At 50.2% G+C, this 18,159-nt stretch overlaps 7 protein-coding genes across 12 annotated transcripts in view; 3 read left to right on the top strand and 4 right to left on the bottom strand.

The window, feature by feature from the left end:
• Positions 1-14,753, top strand: part of LOC120959867 (ubiquitin-40S ribosomal protein S27a) — a 91,623-nt gene extending 76,870 nt beyond the window's left edge. The window contains exons 1-3 of one of the 2 annotated variants that reach the window (XM_040383576.2): positions 11,695-11,789; positions 13,932-14,262; positions 14,350-14,753. In XM_040383576.2, the coding sequence (XP_040239510.1) occupies positions 13,942-14,262; positions 14,350-14,499 (471 nt within the window). In that variant the 5' untranslated portion in view covers positions 11,695-11,789; positions 13,932-13,941 and the 3' untranslated portion in view covers positions 14,500-14,753. Of the gene's footprint in view, positions 1-11,694; positions 11,790-13,931; positions 14,263-14,349 lie in introns of those variants that run through there. The other variant, XM_049608613.1, reaches the window with a different exon arrangement.
• Positions 549-9,876, bottom strand: LOC120955276 (WD repeat-containing protein 7). Of its 4 annotated transcripts, none has more exons than XM_040375991.2 (14): positions 9,298-9,876; positions 8,240-9,216; positions 7,933-8,175; positions 7,646-7,866; positions 7,241-7,575; positions 7,013-7,173; positions 6,859-6,953; positions 6,728-6,794; positions 6,352-6,420; positions 5,860-5,958; positions 4,543-4,697; positions 3,071-4,462; positions 2,743-2,869; positions 549-2,612 (listed from the first exon to the last, which is right to left on the bottom strand). In XM_040375991.2, the coding sequence occupies exons 1-14, from the start codon at positions 9,432-9,434 to the stop codon at positions 2,269-2,271; spliced, it is 4,422 nt and encodes a 1,473-aa protein (XP_040231925.1). In that variant the 5' UTR covers positions 9,435-9,876; the 3' UTR covers positions 549-2,268. The 4 variants fall into 4 exon arrangements, with proteins under 4 accessions (XP_040231925.1, XP_040231926.1, XP_040231927.1 ...); XM_040375992.2 differs by having other exon boundaries at positions 5,866-5,958; XM_040375993.2 differs by lacking the exon at positions 6,352-6,420.
• On the top strand, positions 5,022-5,761 carry LOC120955277 (uncharacterized). The gene is made up of 3 exons (XM_040375995.2): positions 5,022-5,280; positions 5,359-5,479; positions 5,545-5,761. The coding sequence occupies exons 1-3, from the start codon at positions 5,221-5,223 to the stop codon at positions 5,673-5,675; spliced, it is 312 nt and encodes a 103-aa protein (XP_040231929.1). The 5' UTR covers positions 5,022-5,220; the 3' UTR covers positions 5,676-5,761.
• Positions 10,063-11,469, bottom strand: LOC120958731 (cyclin-K-like). The gene is made up of 2 exons (XM_040381715.2): positions 10,515-11,469; positions 10,063-10,451 (listed from the first exon to the last, which is right to left on the bottom strand). The coding sequence occupies exons 1-2, from the start codon at positions 11,361-11,363 to the stop codon at positions 10,176-10,178; spliced, it is 1,125 nt and encodes a 374-aa protein (XP_040237649.1). The 5' UTR covers positions 11,364-11,469; the 3' UTR covers positions 10,063-10,175.
• LOC120959865 (ribosome biogenesis protein NSA2 homolog) lies at positions 12,097-13,807 on the top strand. The gene is made up of 2 exons (XM_040383574.2): positions 12,097-12,240; positions 12,688-13,807. Exon 2 carries the CDS (start codon positions 12,721-12,723, stop codon positions 13,498-13,500), a length of 780 nt encoding a protein of 259 aa, XP_040239508.1. The 5' UTR covers positions 12,097-12,240; positions 12,688-12,720; the 3' UTR covers positions 13,501-13,807.
• Positions 14,754-15,044: 291 nt separating the features above from the next.
• LOC120959866 (uncharacterized) lies at positions 15,045-18,014 on the bottom strand. The gene is made up of 2 exons (XM_040383575.2): positions 17,917-18,014; positions 15,045-15,917 (listed from the first exon to the last, which is right to left on the bottom strand). Exon 2 carries the CDS (start codon positions 15,835-15,837, stop codon positions 15,358-15,360), a length of 480 nt encoding a protein of 159 aa, XP_040239509.2. The 5' UTR covers positions 15,838-15,917; positions 17,917-18,014; the 3' UTR covers positions 15,045-15,357.
• On the bottom strand, positions 16,028-17,423 carry LOC120959864 (sepiapterin reductase-like). 2 transcript variants are annotated; one of them, XM_040383571.2, is made up of 2 exons: positions 17,308-17,423; positions 16,028-17,135 (listed from the first exon to the last, which is right to left on the bottom strand). In XM_040383571.2, the coding sequence occupies exon 2, from the start codon at positions 17,064-17,066 to the stop codon at positions 16,200-16,202; it is 867 nt and encodes a 288-aa protein (XP_040239505.2). In that variant the 5' UTR covers positions 17,067-17,135; positions 17,308-17,423; the 3' UTR covers positions 16,028-16,199. The 2 variants fall into 2 exon arrangements, with proteins under 2 accessions (XP_040239505.2, XP_040239506.2); XM_040383572.2 differs by having other exon boundaries at positions 16,028-17,100; positions 17,308-17,415.
• Positions 18,015-18,159: the final 145 nt, after the last annotated feature.

Raw genomic sequence — 18,159 nt, 5'->3', positions numbered from 1 at the left:
TGTCTCTGGAAGAAGACAAGAGCTGTTTAGAAGGTTTTTGTCGTGCACCGTCATTCAAATTAGGCCAAAACTTCAATTTTTCGAGATCCTGTCGTTGCATTTTACTTTTTTACCTTTTGCCACTGATATTCTCCTAAACTAGACGAAGTATAACCCCTAGACTTTATTTCTATCCCCAAAATGGGGTGGAATTAAGTTACTTATCACTTTTGACGTATGGGAGCAGGTTCCATTTTTAGATCAACAACCGCTTGCTACGATCGTCATGCATAGGTAAGCGAAGACAGTCAACGATAAGGTTGATGGTTTGAAGCGTAAAGCGCAGTCACATGGTACCGTGAGCATGGCACACGTTAAATGCAAGTTGTTAATCTGCAAAAACGGTGAAATTGCTCATTCTTTTCACTTCAATTGTGCACGAGACGATGTATCTCTGGTTCGGTTATTTGTCAACCACGGCTGTTAGTAGTGAAAGTGGGTGCGCACGAGACATTTCGTTCAAGGTACGGAGGATATGGATGGATGAGTAATAAATGACAAGCGCGCAGTAGTGTATTGTCTTTCCGTTTCATAGATTTATTGTTTTGTTTAATCGTTATATACTTTGCAATATGCTAACAAATAAATTACACAGGTTCTTATACATTATTGCGTACTTGTGTGTATGTGTATATCTGTGTACTCGGACGAGAGTAATACTTTGTCAACATGGTATGGGGTTAACGGCCCAGTCGGGCCGGGTAGGAATCCATCAACTTTGTTTCGGGTTTAACATTCTATGCGATTAGTGTTTCGTGTGAGTTTTCTTTTCTTTTTAATCATTTTAATCTAATAATAATCGTTGGATTTATATATCAGCCATAGGACTAACGGAGAGCAAGCGATAGCCACAACGAAATTCCGTGAAGCAGCGATGTTACAATAAAACGACCCTCCCTCCCATGCGTGATTCTTTAAGCATAATAAACACATCCGCCCGCCAGAGGTCACTGCCCATTAATACCATTCTGCTGCGCAGCTTTAATCTGCTGCCAATGCAAAAATATGGAGGAAACGGCAAACAGATTGGCCACAAACAAAAAGAACAAAAGCATCCGCCCATCCCCCGAGCTGGCATGACATGATTTAGGTCACAATCTACCGATCCCCCAAAAAACCAAGGCATACAATTCTCCCAACGGACAGAATCTACGACGTTGTTCGCCCAGCCGGATTCCCTTCAGGGATCAGCAACAGCATCAGCAGCAGCAGCAGGGCAACAGGAAACGTCGCTTCTCGAACGAAAATATATAGGTCAACTAGAAGAAGATCGAACCACAACGCCTGGACGCACATCGTCCGAAAACGGTTGGTTATCCAAAATCACAAGATTACGTTTTGTATGCCCTCCCTTTCTCTATTTCTCTTTCTTTATCCCTCGCTACTCCCCTTCGTTCTGGTCTTTCGGGATTCCGTCTAGAAAGAAAGGTGGAGAAGCGAGCTAATTTGCATAATTATATAAGTTCATCGCGTCATAATTGGAATCAACGCCGCAGGCTCGCTATCCAACCGTGTTCTTCCATCCAACCAGGTTTGCCCGTTTCGTACACCGTGTGTATCATTTTTGCAACGAAAACCGGGTCCCCCAAACTGCCGCTACAGATTAGAAGCAGAGGAAGCAAAATGACACAGCGAAGGTGAACAAACTGAATGTCTTTTTGGTTTGGTTCACCTTCCTTTTCCCATCGAAAACTAAAAAACCATTTAGTTAATGCAATTCCTCTGACAAAACGTTATCTCGCGCTGCTCGAGTTTCGTGTTGTGGGCCACCTTTCACTGAACCATGATCATGCCCTGCCACCGATGATGATCTTCTTTCCGTTTTGCTGCAAGAATGTCGGCATCGGAGACGATGACGATGCATAAGTGTGACCTGCCGCTCTATCCATCTGGACGCTGCTCCACTCCAATAATGCTTGCGCTTTCGCGGGAATATTGCTAATACAATCGATTTCGACCACTATATATCATTACTTAAGGAAGGAATAAACTTACCAACAACTCAACAAATATATGTGCACGTAAATATTCACACCCAGTTAGGCAATAAAAGAGCGGGAAGGGGAAGCGGCTTGATGCGCTCTGCAGTGTACCACCGATTGCAGGCGCATTTACAAGACCAAATCAACAGTTCGGATCGTCACGATTTACCACCTAAGCAAATTGAGCTAGAGAATAACTAGATAGATGTAGATTGCGGCGGAAACATGCGGTCAAACATGCGTCCGTTTACACGTTGAACCGGGTCTCGGAACCGTCCGCTAGCATCAGCGTGACGGTGCGATTGTTGATCCAGATTAGCTTGGCCAGCCGCATCGGGTTGAGCCGACCGATGTCCGGTATCGGTGCGGTCGAGTAGCCCTTGATGCAGCGCGTCTGCGATTGACCCAGCCCAAACATGCCGGCACTCGTCTGCCAGAAGGAGAGCCGATTCTCGGTACAGGAATAGCTTACCAGAAACTTGCCGTCCGGGCTGAACGCGAGCGCCGTCACCTGCTTCGTGTGGGCCGGTATCATCTGGCATTTGTTTTGCCGCAGCTCGTAGATCGCTAGGTGGCCGTTGCTGGCACCGACTGGATCGGAAAAAATGTATGGAAGGTTATAATGACCATTTAAAGATTTGATTGCAAATTAATCACACACTATGGTTTGCTGTAAAAATGCTTTCAGGGAAAGTAAATGAATTTAAAATGTAAAACTCACCAGCGATACGGCGCGAAGCGCTGCAGTGGGAAACTTGATTGAACTTGCACATCAACGGACTGACCTCAGCGAGGCCTTTGTTTTTAAGATCGCCTGAGTCAACACAGTGAAGCGTTATGTCCATCACCTGTGGGTAAGTGTTAATAAGAAGGGAAATGAAAAAAGAGCAAATAAATGCGCAAACGTCACAACGCGCTAAATTGCTGGAACATCGTGACACAGAAATTATAAATCAGTCTGACTGTGTTGAGTCCCATCTAGTTGCAAGCAATTTAATAAGCCGCTTCCGCATCACCCCAGTACCCTCCAAACCCCATTCGCCACCTACCTCAACGAGCAGATTAGAGATCTCCGTTTGCATCTTATCGATGAGCATTTCGACACACTGCAGTATCTCCCGCTTGGCCCGATGCAGCACCGACTGCGTAATGGGGACGCTTATCGCCTGCGCATTCTGTTGCATCGTGTTGTAGCGTGCCACCTCGCGCGCCATCGTCGTGATGAAGGCGGCCGGCCGCGCGGTCGCAATCAGGCGCAGCGCATGGCGCGCCGTCCGGCATGCGTCGGCCTGCGGTGTCAGCGGCAGCTTGTAGTTCAGGCTCGGTATCAGCCGGTTCGAATCGCAGCACATCTCGAGCAGCCCCAGCAGCACCTTGCTGACGTCGATGTACGGCTCCCAGACGGTGAAGCCGCGCCCAATCAAATCAATCGCCGCGCGGCGCAGCGGCGTAAAGGCGGGCAGTTTTTGCGTCGCCGGTGCCAGCAGCAGATGCGTGAGGGCCATCGACGTCGACCGGGCGAGATTGTTATTGCCGATGCCGAACCCTTCGACGACGGAGCTCTTGCGGCGGTTTTCGTTGCTGCGCTTGCCGTCCGTCGCCGAAATGTCCTGCCCGAACTCGGCACCGATCACGCCGAGCAGTACGACCGCGGTGGTCTGCTTGCGCTTCAGCTCCGCCAGGCTGGACGGTTTCCGCACCACCTCTTCCTCCTCCTCCGACTCTTCCTCGTGCTCCAGGCCCGGCTGGCCGGTGGGACTGGAGGTGGGCGAGCCGGCATTCGACTGTCCGGTGGCGGGTGCCTGCTGCACGATCGGTTCCGTGTGCGTGTACATCGGCAGATACTGGGCCCAGCTTTCGACCAGCTGCTTGCGGCCCTTTTTCCCCATCCGTCCCAGCTCGCCGAGCAGCAGCTGCTGGGCTGCCTCTCGGATTTCCAAACAGTGGTGCTGCCACCTTCTAGCCATCATCTCTACCTGGGGGCGCTTGAAATTGTTCGCATCGAGTGCGTCGATCTTCTCCGGCAGCAGGAAGCAGTGATGCGTTGACAGCAAACTCCAGCCCTGCTTGATCTGTGCCTGCTGCTGGGTGAACGCTTCCTCCTGCTCCTCCTCATTGCTCCAGGTGGCTCGGGTTGACTGACGGTGCAGCTTCCGGGCCCGCTCCTGCTCCGGTATGAAGGTGGCCATATTCATCGACATCAGCGTGTTGGACATTGCCACCATCGCCAGCAGGTGGTTCGAGGTAAGGGTCGTGCTCAGTTCCCAGTGCAGCCGGGCAGTGAACAGCTTCGTTAGGCCCTCCTGCCGGAACTGTTCCGGCGTCATTGCTGCCGTCTTTAGCTCGTCCGCCGTTGAGTTGATAACGATATTGTTTTGCCACGTCGGCAACAGCAGCGACATGTAGCCTCCCTTCGATAGCACTCCGAACGAAACGGGAATCTTGGAAGAAGCACCGTTTGTTTCATGTTACTATTACGGCCGTTCCACAGAGTGTGAGAATGTGGCTCTTTGCTACTCACCATGGGACGCAGCAGCCCGAGCTGCGTTTCACACACTTTGTCCAGGTGCGGATCGAGTCCCCAGGAGTGGATTAGCGACAGTAGCAACTGTGCCACCTCCATCACGTGGGTCGCTTCCATGCGGGGGGCAATTTTCTTCGTAATGTCCGAGGAATCTGGAAATCGAAAACAAATATCATCTTGTTTGCATTCACCGTAACTGGCCACGGGTACATCGATTCATTGTGTGTTGCGGTTGCGTTTGCGGTGGGAAATCACTGATGATGTTGTGTCTTCCAAATCGATTGCTTAGACAAAAGCAATCTTTCGTAGAACACTTATTTTCGTACTAAAATTCCAAACCGATCGCAAACAACGCGAGCAGCAAGGGTGTGTAGTTGCGAATCACTATTTACTTTCGTTCGCGACACACACGTGCGCTTATCAGCACAGAACTCGGTTGGAACAACTTCGCGCCGTATTTATAAAAGTGCAATCTGCACAAGCGAAACACTATTTGTCTTCCATCAATCACCGCGAGCAGTGCGCGATTTGTTGACTCAGCGCGATCGCGAACTAACGCGCAGTATATAACGCGAGAATCTTAGACTTTGAAATCACAGTTCGCCGCAGAACGCGAGAGCAACAGCAAAGGCAAAGTGCAAGTTGCGTTCTTAACCTATATCGGTCAACGGCAATATGGCTTCGAAGCTGTTCGTGTTAGCCTTCCTGTGCCTAGCATTGGTGGTGGTTGTGCAGGTCTGAATTAACACCTATCGACATAAGGTGATACCCGTAGCAAATAATTTGCGTGAATGCTTTCTTTTTCCCCTCCAGAGTGCACCGCAGTATGCCCGCGGCGACGTGCCAACGTATGATGAGGAAGATTTTGATGAGGAATCGTTAAAGCCCCACTCCTCATCGTCAAGTGACGATGGTGAGGAAGAGTTTGACCCAAGTAAGAACCAATGATTATGGACGTTTATCATGAACGCTAGCCCACTAATGAACGTTCGTTTACAGGCCTTCTCGAGGAACACGCCGACGCCCCCACCGCTCGGGATCCCGGAAGGAACCCGGAATTCCTCAGAAATTCCAACACTGACGAACAAGCATCTGCTCCGGCAGCGTCTTCTTCGGAGTCGGACGAATAATTGCAGGAGCATCAAATATGTTATATCACGGAATATGTAGAACGCATTTAAGCATCAATAAAATTACAGAAACGGTATTACACCTAGTTTCATCAGTGCGTTGAGTTCTTTGTACAACAAAAAAATGGCTTGAAGGAATAACAACACAACAGACACTGGTACAAACATCTATGCCCTAACTTACCCTTACCGGTTTCTCCGACATTTTTCACGACGCTTTCCAGCTTTGCCTGCACCTTGGTTTGCACATTCTCCGCACCTTCCTTCATCTTAGCAAGGATACCTTTACGCCGCAAAGAGATGTACCAAACAAACATGAGTATACTGCGCAAACAATCATTTTGCTGATTGCTAAGAAATTAGGGAATTGATAAATTATTATATAGGGACAACAAAATGCAACATTCTAACTAGCTATACAATGAAAAGCATAACATTAAATACACATTCAAATAAACCACAGCTTCTAGTTTCCCAATATGATTGCAATAAGAAAAAAAAATCTATTAATTTTTCTCATTATAAAAAAGGAATTTAACAAAACAGGGAGGGAGTTTAATAATCGGCAAATCGGGAAATTTATCCCGCAAAACAACAAAACTGAATTCACACACACATACACACTGTGCTAAAGCTGCAAAAGCTACAAAGGCAATCAACGTGAAATGTAACAAACCATGTTTATCTTTCTCTTTTAGTATTTTCTCCATATCGCCAGCCTTATTTTTAACGCGTCCAAAGAAATCTATACACAGGGATAGTGTGTGCATACGGAACCGTAGCAAAGTGAAGGTAGGGTAGCAGTTTTGATGTATTGTAGTGAGGGTTGTGTGTGTCCAACGTTCAAAACGATTTAGATTACATTCAATTAGCACATTTTTACACATACAAGAAGAGGCCGCGTGGAAGAAAAAATAGAGAAGAAGAGACCGTGATGTGAGACACCATAGAACCATCGTATTATCAGATATACTATCACCGGGACATTGCCATTGGTAAAGGTACAGTCAGAACAATGGTAGAATCACAGAACGCATGTCACGTGTACATACCTGATATTTTCTTTCCAGCATCGGAAGCGTGGCTATCGGTTCCCGTTGGAATCAACAGTCCTTCAGCCTGCAAACAGAAGGATAGAGAGCGGAACTGAATAAACCGAAAAAACACAATCATTTCTGCTTACCTCCAATGTGTTGGGGCTCATGGCAGCATACTCTTCGGCGTGCAGTTCAAATATCAGTCCTTCGATGTCAAAGAAAAGAATATGGCTCTCGGCGTCTGCAAAATAGCGAAATGGTTTAATATCGAAATGTTGCACAGCTTGAAAATTGTCCTACCTTTGGGATTGGTGCGCAAACCCTGAATAATCAAGGGACTGCTTCGGTTCTTCATTAAAAAGTCACCGTGCTGATTGTTGTGGGCATGAAGCTGCTGCAGCTGATGTATACCACGTTGGGTAGCGTGACGAATCGCGTTAATGTTCCGGTGCCTCAAACCTCTGCAAGCATTGCATACGTTTTTAGCAAGAAATTGTCAAATCACACGACCATCCCACTCTATCATACCTGAAGAAATGAACGGCCGGGTTGGCCAGTCCCATTTCCGACGTCGATCCGGTGCTGCTACCCGTTTCGCCGCTATTCTCGTCACACGCGTTCAGCACCTCCTCGGCAAGAATGCCGTGCAGCACACGGTCCAGGTGGCCAGTTTCCATCTGCCATACGTACACCGTACCATCGGAACAGCCGACGATCAGGAAATCATCTAGCGGACGCCACTTGATCGAAATTACCGGAAACAGATGGCGACTGGCAAGTGTGACGCATTTCCGTTCCTGCAGACTGAGCAGCGTGACCGAGTGATCCGAAGCTACCGAACAAATGCATTTAAGGATGCGAGGCTGAAGTGGAAAGAAAAACAGACAATTACCATAGCAACGATCGAAGCAAAACGAGGATGTTCATACTTACACTGCACGTCGGTGGTGGAACTAGCAGCTGGGTAATCTCTCCCGCATGCACACAAAATCTGTGAATCAGCGAACCACTGTACAGATCCCAGAGACAGACGGCGAAATCCACACCGCCGGATACGAGGTGAGATTTATCATAGCGCGAATGGGCCAGCGACGGACAAAGCAAACAATTGACCCTTCCACTGTGTCCGTTTAGGATTTGATGCGGCGGCCAGTCTGCAAATGAACGGGTTCATGAGCACAAGGAGCCTGCGTCACGATCTCCGTCAACTAAATACTGACCACTGAATTGCTGATGGTTTCCATGAAGCAGATGCAGCATTACGGTCTGCGTAGCCGGTACGATAATGATGCTTCCGTCTTCCCTACCGACTACTAGACGACTTTGCTGCGGTAAGTAAATGCTGGCGGTAAGTTTGATCATCGGTTCGCTGTTTTGATAAAGCTGATCCAATATTCCCACCGGAAGAGGGTTCATTTTGTTCCACGCTTCCAGCAGCGAGGTGCAGATGGTTGATTCCAGAGCTAAAAAATTAAGATGAATTTTGTTATATCCGCCGCATAGTACCCGTCTCTCATTCCTACTTACATGCGGGATGTTGCTTCTGCGTTTGTATTTGCTTAATTTGTTCCATCGAAATATCCGGCACTGCCCAGATATTTACGTAGCCTTCGGAATCACCCCGCAGCAGATACTTCTGCGTCTTGCCGCTCCGATTGGAGGTAACCAGCTTCATCGTCGGCGGACAGGACAGCGGCTTTTCGCCCGTTTGCGACAAAATGCAGTACAGAAAGGGTGTATCCTTGCCAACGGACGGGCCGTGGAAGTCCTTATTGTCCGGGATGCTGTTCGCGGGCAGGCGGAACAAGTATCCCTTGCCTTCGTCCGACCACAGGATGACCCGATCGTTGGACAGAAAGTCGCCACCCATCCACCGCTCGCCGGAGGGTGAAATGACGCTGCACAGTACGGTAAAATCACCCGCGTCATATATCTGCCAGTACTTGGCGCATACGATCAGCACCGTGCGCTGGTTCTGCGAGCAGCAGTTCATCGTGATCGCGTTCAGGCAGCGTATCTGCTTCGACTCATTCTCGTAGATCGGTTCCGAGTACTTGTTTTCGTTCCCGAGCAGCGTCCACACTTTCACCGTGCCGGTGGTGGTGATGGCCAGCACAACGTCGTCCTTGCGCTTCGACGGCCGCAGCACGTGCAGCGCCGATATCCAGTCCGGGTTCACCTTCGAGCTGAGACAGAACAGCACCTCCAGGCTGAACGGATCCATCACCATGATTTCCGCATAGTACCCGTTGCAGAACAGCCGGATGTCGTCACAGTTGGCCATGTGGTAGGCCTGGATGTTGGTGTGCACCTGCGGCATCTTGATGCTTTCCGTGCACTTGCCATCGACCAGGTCCCACGTGCACATCTCGCCGTTCTCGGACGAGCTCACTAGGAAGTTGTTGTCCTGAATGATGGACGCGCGCGTCAGACATAGCACCGGTGCCGTATGCCCTACCAGCAGACATCGCGGTGTCATTTGCAGCGTGTCCGGGTCCACCTGCCTGTGTAAATTAAAAACAATGTCATTACTAACCCCATGCGCCAATGTCACGCGCCCGCAGCACACACACACGCCTCATTACCATAAACAAATCTGACCGTCGTAGCAACCCGTCGCAAGGATTTTCTGGTCCCGTGACAGAAACACACTCGACACGCAGTGTGTAGGTGTGTTGGGGCCCCACAGCACCACGGGCACGACCAGGTTCGTGTTCAGCATGATGGCCAATCGCTTCTCTCCGCACTAAGAAATGGGCTTTTGCCTGTTCCGAATGAGTTATTTCCAATTTGTCGATCCCTCGCCTGTTTTTTCAGCACCAAATCACGGGATTACACTGTTTTCAGATGCATTATTTACAAATCAGCTGTCAAAGGTGGGGTGGCGTGTATGATGGTGTGTGCGCGTGTATGTGTGTATTGTTTTTATTGATTGGGCTGGCACTGCACGCACGATTTTTGCCCTTTAGCGCACGAAACCACAACGATACGCGCGACCCTTTTACAGTTTTTGCTACCAAACTGACTTGGCCATGCACAGCAACGTTGGTTGGTGGGAAATTGTACCGTTTTCTAAGCAAAAATAGCGATTTTTCTCACGACGAAGCTTGCACCGTCCCGAGCTACTGATAAGAAAATTTTCACTTTGACAGCTGTCACCGACTGCGACTCGAAGGCGAGAAATGAGCTGAGAACGTTGCTGGGTGGAAGGTTTGTTTAGTTTCGAAATTCACACCTAGCATAGAATTGTTTTGAAAAATATGCAAACCGTATCATTCTTGCATGCATGAACCCTTCACGGATTTTATGCCTTGAAAAGCTCCAATAAACGTTACACGACACACACCGACTTGTTTGCATTTAGAGTTCAAAGTACTTTTATTCTTTCACATAGTTCGTTAGTTCCCATGTTCAGCCCCCCCCCCCCCTCCCTCTCCCCTTTACTTATGCTAGCGACACACTGCTACTGAGGTGGATAGTAAGGATTCCGGCCCGGCGGTGGCCCCGGGGGATAGTATTTGTTGGCGTTGGGGTGTGAATAGTGTGTCCAGCCAGCGGGCGGTTGGGGTGGTATCACTGGAGGCATCGTTACGTAGGGTAGTGGAGGTCCGTGTCCTTGGGGTGGCATCGGCGGCATCGGATATGGCGGATACGGATAGTGTGGATTCTCTGTCGTGATATGCTTGGGGATGGGATTTGCTTCTACCACTTCCGTTGGAGGCATAGGCGGTAGCGGGGTCTGGAAAAGAAGTAAGGGTCATGAGAACCCAATTCATTAAGTGATAAAGTGACAACCATTTACCTTGACTGCAATGTTGGGAGAGTTTTTGCTGGTGATGGGCGAAATATTCGCACGCTTCATCGGGGGCGATGCTTTGCTGGGCGGTAGCTGGGGAGGACTCTTGGACGGTGCACTTTCCGCCTGGGAGGGCTGGTACAGATCCAGCACCTGGTGGCATATCTCTTCCAGTATTTCCATCGTCACGTCCTGCACGAACATGTCCCACCATTTCAGGTGCTCCGGCTTCTTACCCACCCATTCGACGACCGTGAACTTGCTGAGCTTGCTGGCCAAATAGATCAACGCTACGGCAATGATTTCCGGCTCCCACTGGATCGACACGGTCGTGCTGAGCGAATCGTTCACAAAGTTCCACGCCATCTGGACCATTTTCTGCAGCTTGGCCGAGTCGCCCTTCAGACATTTGGCGTACTTTACCAGGAACGAGTACGGATGCTCTACCTGCAGATCGAACTTGATCGTTTGGAGCAGAATGCGCTCCAGTGTCATCACTTCCTCCTTTGGATCATCCCCGAACGACTGGAACTTCTCGTCCGACAGCAGTCCGCGGGCTGTTTTGATGATGTCCTTACACTTCTTTGGCGTCTCCTCGACCTTGCCGGCTAGGAACAAGCAGCAGCTGGCCGTGACGAAGCGTGGGAACGTTCGGAACGAGTGAAACATGTAAAACCGATGGAAGTAAACAACACCCGTGGCCACCGTGTTGTGCCCTAAGCTCATCGAGGCGCCGGCTTCCATGATGAATCGGGCGCCCTCTCTGCGGTACCTCCGTTCGGTCTCGTAATCGACGCCATCCCTCGCCGAAGGTGTGTTCCGCAGGTCCTTTTTGTCGTAGTACCAATTTGGCATCGTTAATGAGGAAAATCGGGTGCCTTTTTCGTGTATTTAGCAGAGAATTATTTACGAATGCGCCCTCTTTGTAAACAATCCACTGACATATGGAAACGTTTTGACAGCTGAGCAGAACGGTTGAAACAGGGTGACTGCTGGATTCAAATGAAATGAATTTCTTTTGAAATTGATTCTATCGATATTGTTGTGAATGTAGTCCTCTCGCGTTTTTCAAAATTATTTTCAATCCCGTTCATATGTATAAATATTATTTAAACATTAAAAATCCAAATTCAGTCACAAATTCGCGTTGACGTTTGCGATTGCTGTCCATGCAGCAAAGCGGAAGCAGCACGTGAAGCTGTCATGTCAGCGAAACGTCCGCAGGCAGCGCTGCGGTATCGTTTCCGCTTTCTTTTACTTTGTGTATGGTGTCAGAGTAAGGTGAGTTTGTGAGTTGTTCCCGGGAAAAAGTCCATTTTTTGTGGTAAAGTTCATCAAAATAGCGTTGATAGCGTTGGAAAAAGTTGTTGCCAGCCTGAGCAAAACGAATTTGATTAAGCGTTGTGCGGTTTAGGTGTGAAAACATTGTAATATTGTGCCGGGTGAAGTCTTATTCCCCGACAGCAGCAATACACGGCACATGTGGAACGCAGACGTGTGTGCGTGAAGAGCAAGTTAAAGCAGGGAACGAAGCAAAGTTTGGTTCAGCTGGTTAGGATAGTTTTAAGTCTAATTTCTCTTGGGTTACTGTGAAGAATACTTTCGACGTGTTGGGGATCTTTGATAAGGAAGGTGCGCGGCGATCGATTGCTCTCCCGGGGCAACAAGGCACATCTGTGTGTGTGTGCGTGTGTCGTATAGCGGCAAGAGTCTCCGACGTCTGGCTGTGTGGGTAAGTGTCTTAGCCCGGAATGAGCCCCGATGAAAGCCTTCTTTATTTAAGTGAAACATGTCGAGTATTCGGACGCAATATCCCTTCCAAAAATTCGCATAATCCGATAGAAACAATCCCGGCGGGAAAGCGGAACGCACGACCAAGTGCCGAACCGTGTGATTGGTGCGTGCAATGCTCCGTCACCCGTGTGTGTGTGCGGCGTGCGCGTGTAACGAGCCCAATAGGGAGGGAAGCACGACGAAGCGGTAGAGTGTGACTTGTGCGCTGCTGTGTGTGTCTCCCTGGTTGTATCGTTGGATTGGATTTTCGGAAGTGATATTGTGGCTTCGAATGCTCTTCATGCACTCAGTGGTTCACTTAAATAAAGTTCAGGCGATTGTGTGGTCCTGCGACGAAAACACGTTCTAACGCTCACCTTTACCCTTTCCATCTCTCCCGTTACAGCCGGTACGCTCACTCTAAGCAACATCATTCACCATGCCGCAGAACGAGTATATTGAGCGGCACATTAAGCTGTACGGTCGCCGGCTCGATTATGAGGAGCGCAAGCGTAAGCGGGAGGCTCGCGAGCCGAAGAAGCGCGCCGCCATGGCCCGCAAGCTGCGGGGCATGAAGGCGAAGCTGTTCCAGAAGCAGCGCCGCAACGAGAAGATCCAAATGAAGCGCAAGATCCAGGCGCACGAGGAGAAGAAGGTGAAGAAGACGACCGAAAAGGTGGAGGACGGTGCGCTGCCCCCGTACCTGATGGATCGTGGCATCCAATCGAACGCCAAGGTGCTGTCGAACATGATCAAGCAGAAGCGCAAGGAGAAGGCGGGCAAATGGGACGTGCCGATACCGAAGGTGCGCGCCCAGGCCGATGCCGAGGTGTTTAAGGTGATCCGGAGCGGCAAGACGAAGCGCAAGGCCTGGAAGCGTATGGTCACGAAGGTGACGTACGTCGGCGAGAACTTCACCCGCAAACCGCCCAAGTACGAACGCTTCATCCGACCGATGGCGCTGCGTATGAACAAGGCGCACGTGACGCACCCGGAGCTGAAGGCCACCTTCCATCTGCCGATCATTGGCGTGAAGAAGAATCCCTCCTCGCCGATGTACACGAGCTTGGGCGTCATCACCAAGGGTACGGTGATTGAGGTGAACATTTCCGAGCTCGGTCTCGTCACACAGTCCGGCAAGGTGGTGTGGGGAAAGTACGCCCAGGTGACGAACAATCCGGAGAACGACGGTTGCATCAACGCGGTACTGCTGGTGTAAAGCAGCGGCGGAGGAAGCGGGAGGGGAAAGGGATGATATATTAAGGGAGGGGAGAGGGAATTGGTCTGAATTGGATTTGTCGCATCCGGTTAAAGACGGACTGCGTAATTCTTCAGCAGTGATAGTGCGCTAGGTATTAAGCTTTTCTTATCTAAGAGCAGGGATAAGTTCGAATCAAACAAATCTCTGGCGTAAAGGAGAAGGCACAGGATCAGGATTTTTGTACAAACGAAACAACAAGCCCTGAATAAGAAAGGACCGTTGAAATATGGCGCGCTACATTGTTTAGCGACCGACAATTTAACAACGCTCGTGTTATCAACTCGCATTTTGATGAACGAAACACTCTCGGACACGGAGTAGTAGAACAGGGGGAGAGGAATTTTGTATTCTATCGTTCTAACCAATATTTACCCCGCTTGGGTGTGCAGACGGTTCAAGATGCAGATCTTCGTCAAAACCCTCACGGGTAAGACCATTACCCTTGAGGTCGAGCCCTCGGATACGATCGAGAATGTGAAGGCGAAGATCCAGGACAAGGAGGGAATCCCGCCAGATCAGCAGCGTCTGATCTTCGCCGGCAAGCAGCTGGAGGATGGCCGCACGCTGTCCGACTACAACATCCAGAAGGAGTCGACCCTTCATCTGGTGCTGCGCCTGCGCGGTGGTGCCAAGAAGCGCAAGAAGAAGAACTACTCCACCCCGAAGAAGATCAAGCACAAGAGGAAGAAGGTCAAACTTGCTGTCCTCAAGTACTACAAGGTAAGGAAGCAATCAGTTCATTCGTGTGTGACGCAGATTCACCTAAAACACTCTCACTCATTCTTTTCCCCTTGTCCCCTGGCACAGGTCGACGAGAACGGAAAGATCCACCGTCTGCGTCGTGAGTGCACCAGCGAGTCGTGCGGTGCTGGCGTGTTCATGGCTGCCCATGAGGACCGTCACTACTGCGGCAAGTGCCACCTGACGCTTGTCTACTCGAAGCAGGAGGAGAAGTAAAAGGTGAAAGTGGCGTGAGCGGAGGGTGTACGGCGCGCTTGGCCGTATCAGTCTTGAACCCCAACCACACCAACCCCCCTCCACACGTGTAAGAGGCGCGTGCTCGCTTCTCAGGTTGCTTTTCCACTTCTTCTACCTGAGTTTAGTGTAATCGATGCGGCAGCGTGTTGTCCTCTACACGGTTCCACACAAACTGGAAGGGAAAACAATAAAGATGATACGGCTATCGTGTCCTGTATTACATTAACATCTAACCTCCTGTCTTTTGAATGGTACACGAATAACAATATCACAGATTTAAGGATTGTTTGGAGGAATCCTTCTTTGTGCTTACGTCTTCAAGTAATGAAGATCAGTCCCTTGAAGATTAGCATTAGTCCTCGATATCCTTAGCATTGCATCGTAGTAGTAGGCTTAGTATTCGAAAATGCTGACTCACACGTCCCCTCGTTCAGGTGTTATGGTGAGTTTCAGAAACCCACGTAAACATTCAGAATTTCAAGAACTTCTTTTCGGACATTCTATTGCTTACACTTCCAAAAAAGTTTCGTAGGATGATAGAGCTCTTTTATTCGTATGCATGTTAAAGTTAATCCTCAACAGTTCTTAAAATATGTACACATATGATAATGAAGATGATGATGGCGTCGCGCTATCGTAAAGAACCCTATATTGGATAATTAGCCTAGCATTGGATCATTTGACTTGGCCACACGTAAATTTACCGAGTTAACACACCCCGTTGTTCAACACAGTTAAAACACCACACACTAATTATCTCTAGATAACAGCTGCTAATAGTTACATCAATACAGTTACCCCCAGGAACCCGTTCCCTTCCCATTCCCATCCCCCTCCCTATCGCCGTGCATTGTGAATATTGACCGTCGTGTACCAGTTCAGCCGTATCGTGCCATTCAGCATCCTTTCTCCCAGCTCACCACCGTCCTCGTCCTCGTCCTCATCGTACTCGCCGTCCTCGTCGTCCTCATCGTCCTCCTCCTCGTCGTAGCTGCTAAAGTACTCGTTGTCGTCGTCGTCCGTCTCGTAGTCATCCCACAGATCATCGTCCACGTCGTACTCCTCGTACGAACCGTCCAGATCGTCGATCTGAATGTCACCGAAAGGGCCACCACCGCGCTGCAGCTGCTGCTGCTGCTGCCGGTGTGGCAAATCGTGCAGCGCGATCCGCTCCGTGTGGATGTTAATTTCGATCTCGCCGCGATAGTTCAGCACCATGCAACCGACCATAATCAGGGCGGGCAGGGCGACCCGATTCTTCCACGCGAGGTTTGTGAGGAAAAGGAACGTGCGACCGAAGGTGGAATTTAACAGCATTTTGCCGCTTGTTTGCTGCTGCTGCTGCTGCTGCTGCTACTAGGCGCAACCTCGGTAATACCATGGAGAGGAAACAGAATCTGTCGTGAGATGTGGAAGAAAAGAGAAGAGAAAAAGGCAAACTATCAGCCACAAAGGAGGTAGGAGCGATAGAAAAGAAACCAGAGAGACACACACACACGCAGCATCGTCAACAAATGCTAAGCAGCTCTTTGAGAGCGCAAGCAAAGATAGCTTTCTTCTTTATTTCCGCAAGCTTTAAGCGATTGCACATCGATTGCCGCGCGCACGTGGAATGTATACGTATTACGAGAGAGAGCGTGAGAGAGAGATTCATTCCTCCCCCCCCCCCCCCCCACGAATCAGTGATCGTAGTAGTCGACGTGATCTCCCGATTTGAACAGTCCGTTCTGGAGGATGTGTAAAAATTTGGCCGTCGTTTGGTCGGTCGTAAGTATGGTCGTGGTATCGCGCAACCCCTTGAAGTAGTCCCGAATTTCCGGCGCATTCGAGTTCGCCTGCAGATCGACCGTCATGTCCGTGTCGACCGGACCGGGCGAATAGTTGAGCACGGTGACGCCCGCGGCCGCTTCCTCCTCGGCCAGCACGCGGAAGTACATCTCACGCGCCGCCTTCCCGGCACAGTAGTACGTCATGCTCTGGAACGGCACCAGGCACGCTTTCGAGGTGATGTTGATCACCAGCTTCCCCGGGACGGACTGGAACTTGCGCAAAAAGCAGCTGTTCAGCACGGCCACGGTGAACACGTTCGTGCCGAAGTACTGCTCCCACTCGGTACGGTCGTCCAGGTCGGTCGCCTTCCGGCCGATGTTGCCCACCGTGCCGACGTTGTGGATGACGCAGGCCAGCCCGAACCGGTCCGTCGGCTGCTTGCCGAGCGATTTGTCCAGTATTTCGTTCAGCAGCTCCTTCGATGCGGTGGCGAGATCGACCGAGCTCGTCACCACGGTAACGTGCGGATTGACGGCCAGTATCTCGGCCCGGGTGCTTTCCAGCCCGGAGGCGGAGCGGGCCAGCAGCACCACCACCGAACCGGCCTTGAACTTGCGCGCCGTCTCGATGGCCATCTTGGCGCCGATACCGCGCGATGCTCCCGTCACGAGAAAGTACGCCACCTGCTCGAGATTGACGGCTGTCGTCGTCGTCGTCGTTGCTGCCGGCGGGGTTGCGGCCGGGGTTGTCGTCGAGGTTACCGTCTCGGAAGACATGATTGGGGTAGCGCTTTTACTGGATTGGATTGCGCTATGGTAGGGCGAAGTAAAAGCGCTCAAAACAAGCTAACCAAGAAAGACACACACACACACACATTCGTATCAAGCACTCTTCTATTTAAAAGGCGTTCGTTAGACTTTTGAGAATGTTAGTGCGTTTTTTTTACACGATTAGTCTTCACACATCCCCCCTGAGAAAATAGATGTAACTCCAATGCTTTTTTACTTGCACACTTACCACAAATTAAGCAAAGTTCGCCACTCCCGTGCTTTAGCGTGACGTCGAACTTTCCGTGCCACTCTCTTCGCCTTCGCGTGGCTCCTCCTGTTCGTCCGCCTCGAGCTGTAGCTGATCGTGCTGCACCAGTTGCACAACCTCCGCCTGGGAAAGGGCCTGCTCTGGGCGAATGAATCGCAGCAGCTCGTTGCTGTTGACCGGTTCCTCCAACTCCAGATCCGCGTCCGTACGCAGCGCTACGTCGCCACCGAGCAACGATTGCATACAAGCTTCGCGACGTTCGGCCAGCTGCTGCAGCACACCCGGATTGGTCCTCAACCGATGCAAACGCTTCTCTGGCGGGCAGAGATGGAATAGAAACGGAAACGAATGGCGCGGATGCGTGAATTCTAATGGCTTCTAATGCTCAGCCTCTGTCCGCTACAACGTAGTAGCTTGCGTTCATGACGCTTATCAGCCATCGCGCCGTGCGGACAAGCACCACTATTTTTTCTCTTCTTTTCCCTCTCTCCCAACACGACGCGTTTTCACACATCTCTCTCTCCCCACCCCCTTTTATACATTCTTGCATGGAGCCTTTCTAATGTCTAATGTCGGTTGTTTCATTACCTAATGTAGCTAAATAGTTGTCCGAGTCCGGAAGACGATTATCTTGCGGTTGTCGCGGGTTTAGCGGTGGCTGCTCGGGGATGAAGTTATCTTCAAATTCCAGCGAATCGGTAGCAACAATGGTTGTGCTGGTCGGGTCCGCTGGCACTGCTGCTGCGTTGTTCGGTGGCGGAATGTGTTCGCTAATGGCTGCTGGGGTGCTGTTGTTGTTGTCGCTAAACGATTCACTGCTAGCTTTGCTGT

The sequence above is a fragment of the Anopheles coluzzii genome, chromosome 3, assembly GCF_943734685.1.
Source record: "Anopheles coluzzii chromosome 3, AcolN3, whole genome shotgun sequence".
Lineage (NCBI taxonomy): Eukaryota > Metazoa > Arthropoda > Insecta > Diptera > Culicidae > Anopheles > Anopheles coluzzii.
Note: the sequence above shows the minus strand (reverse complement) of the source record. Positions and strands in the feature narration are given on the sequence as shown.

Coding starts and splice junctions, on each gene's coding strand:
- LOC120955277 (XM_040375995.2), top strand. CDS start 5,221: ATGGCTTCGAAGCTGTTCGTGTTAGCCTTCCTGTGCCTAGCATTGGTG. Junction 5,281..5,358: donor CATTGGTGGTGGTTGTGCAG/GTCTGAATTAAC, acceptor TTTCCCCTCCAG/AGTGCACCGCAGTATGCCCG. Junction 5,480..5,544: donor TGAGGAAGAGTTTGACCCAA/GTAAGAACCAAT, acceptor GTTCGTTTACAG/GCCTTCTCGAGGAACACGCC.
- LOC120955276 (XM_040375991.2), bottom strand. CDS start 9,434: ATGCTGAACACGAACCTGGTCGTGCCCGTGGTGCTGTGGGGCCCCAAC. Junction 6,954..7,012: donor TTTGCGCACCAATCCCAAAG/GTAGGACAATTT, acceptor GCTATTTTGCAG/ACGCCGAGAGCCATATTCTT. Junction 5,959..6,351: donor AAAAGAGAAAGATAAACATG/GTTTGTTACATT, acceptor TGCGGCGTAAAG/GTATCCTTGCTAAGATGAAG.
- LOC120958731 (XM_040381715.2), bottom strand. CDS start 11,363: ATGCCAAATTGGTACTACGACAAAAAGGACCTGCGGAACACACCTTCG. Junction 10,452..10,514: donor CTCCCAACATTGCAGTCAAG/GTAAATGGTTGT, acceptor CTTCTTTTCCAG/ACCCCGCTACCGCCTATGCC.
- LOC120959865 (XM_040383574.2), top strand. CDS start 12,721: ATGCCGCAGAACGAGTATATTGAGCGGCACATTAAGCTGTACGGTCGC.
- LOC120959866 (XM_040383575.2), bottom strand. CDS start 15,837: ATGCTGTTAAATTCCACCTTCGGTCGCACGTTCCTTTTCCTCACAAAC.
- LOC120959864 (XM_040383571.2), bottom strand. CDS start 17,066: ATGTCTTCCGAGACGGTAACCTCGACGACAACCCCGGCCGCAACCCCG.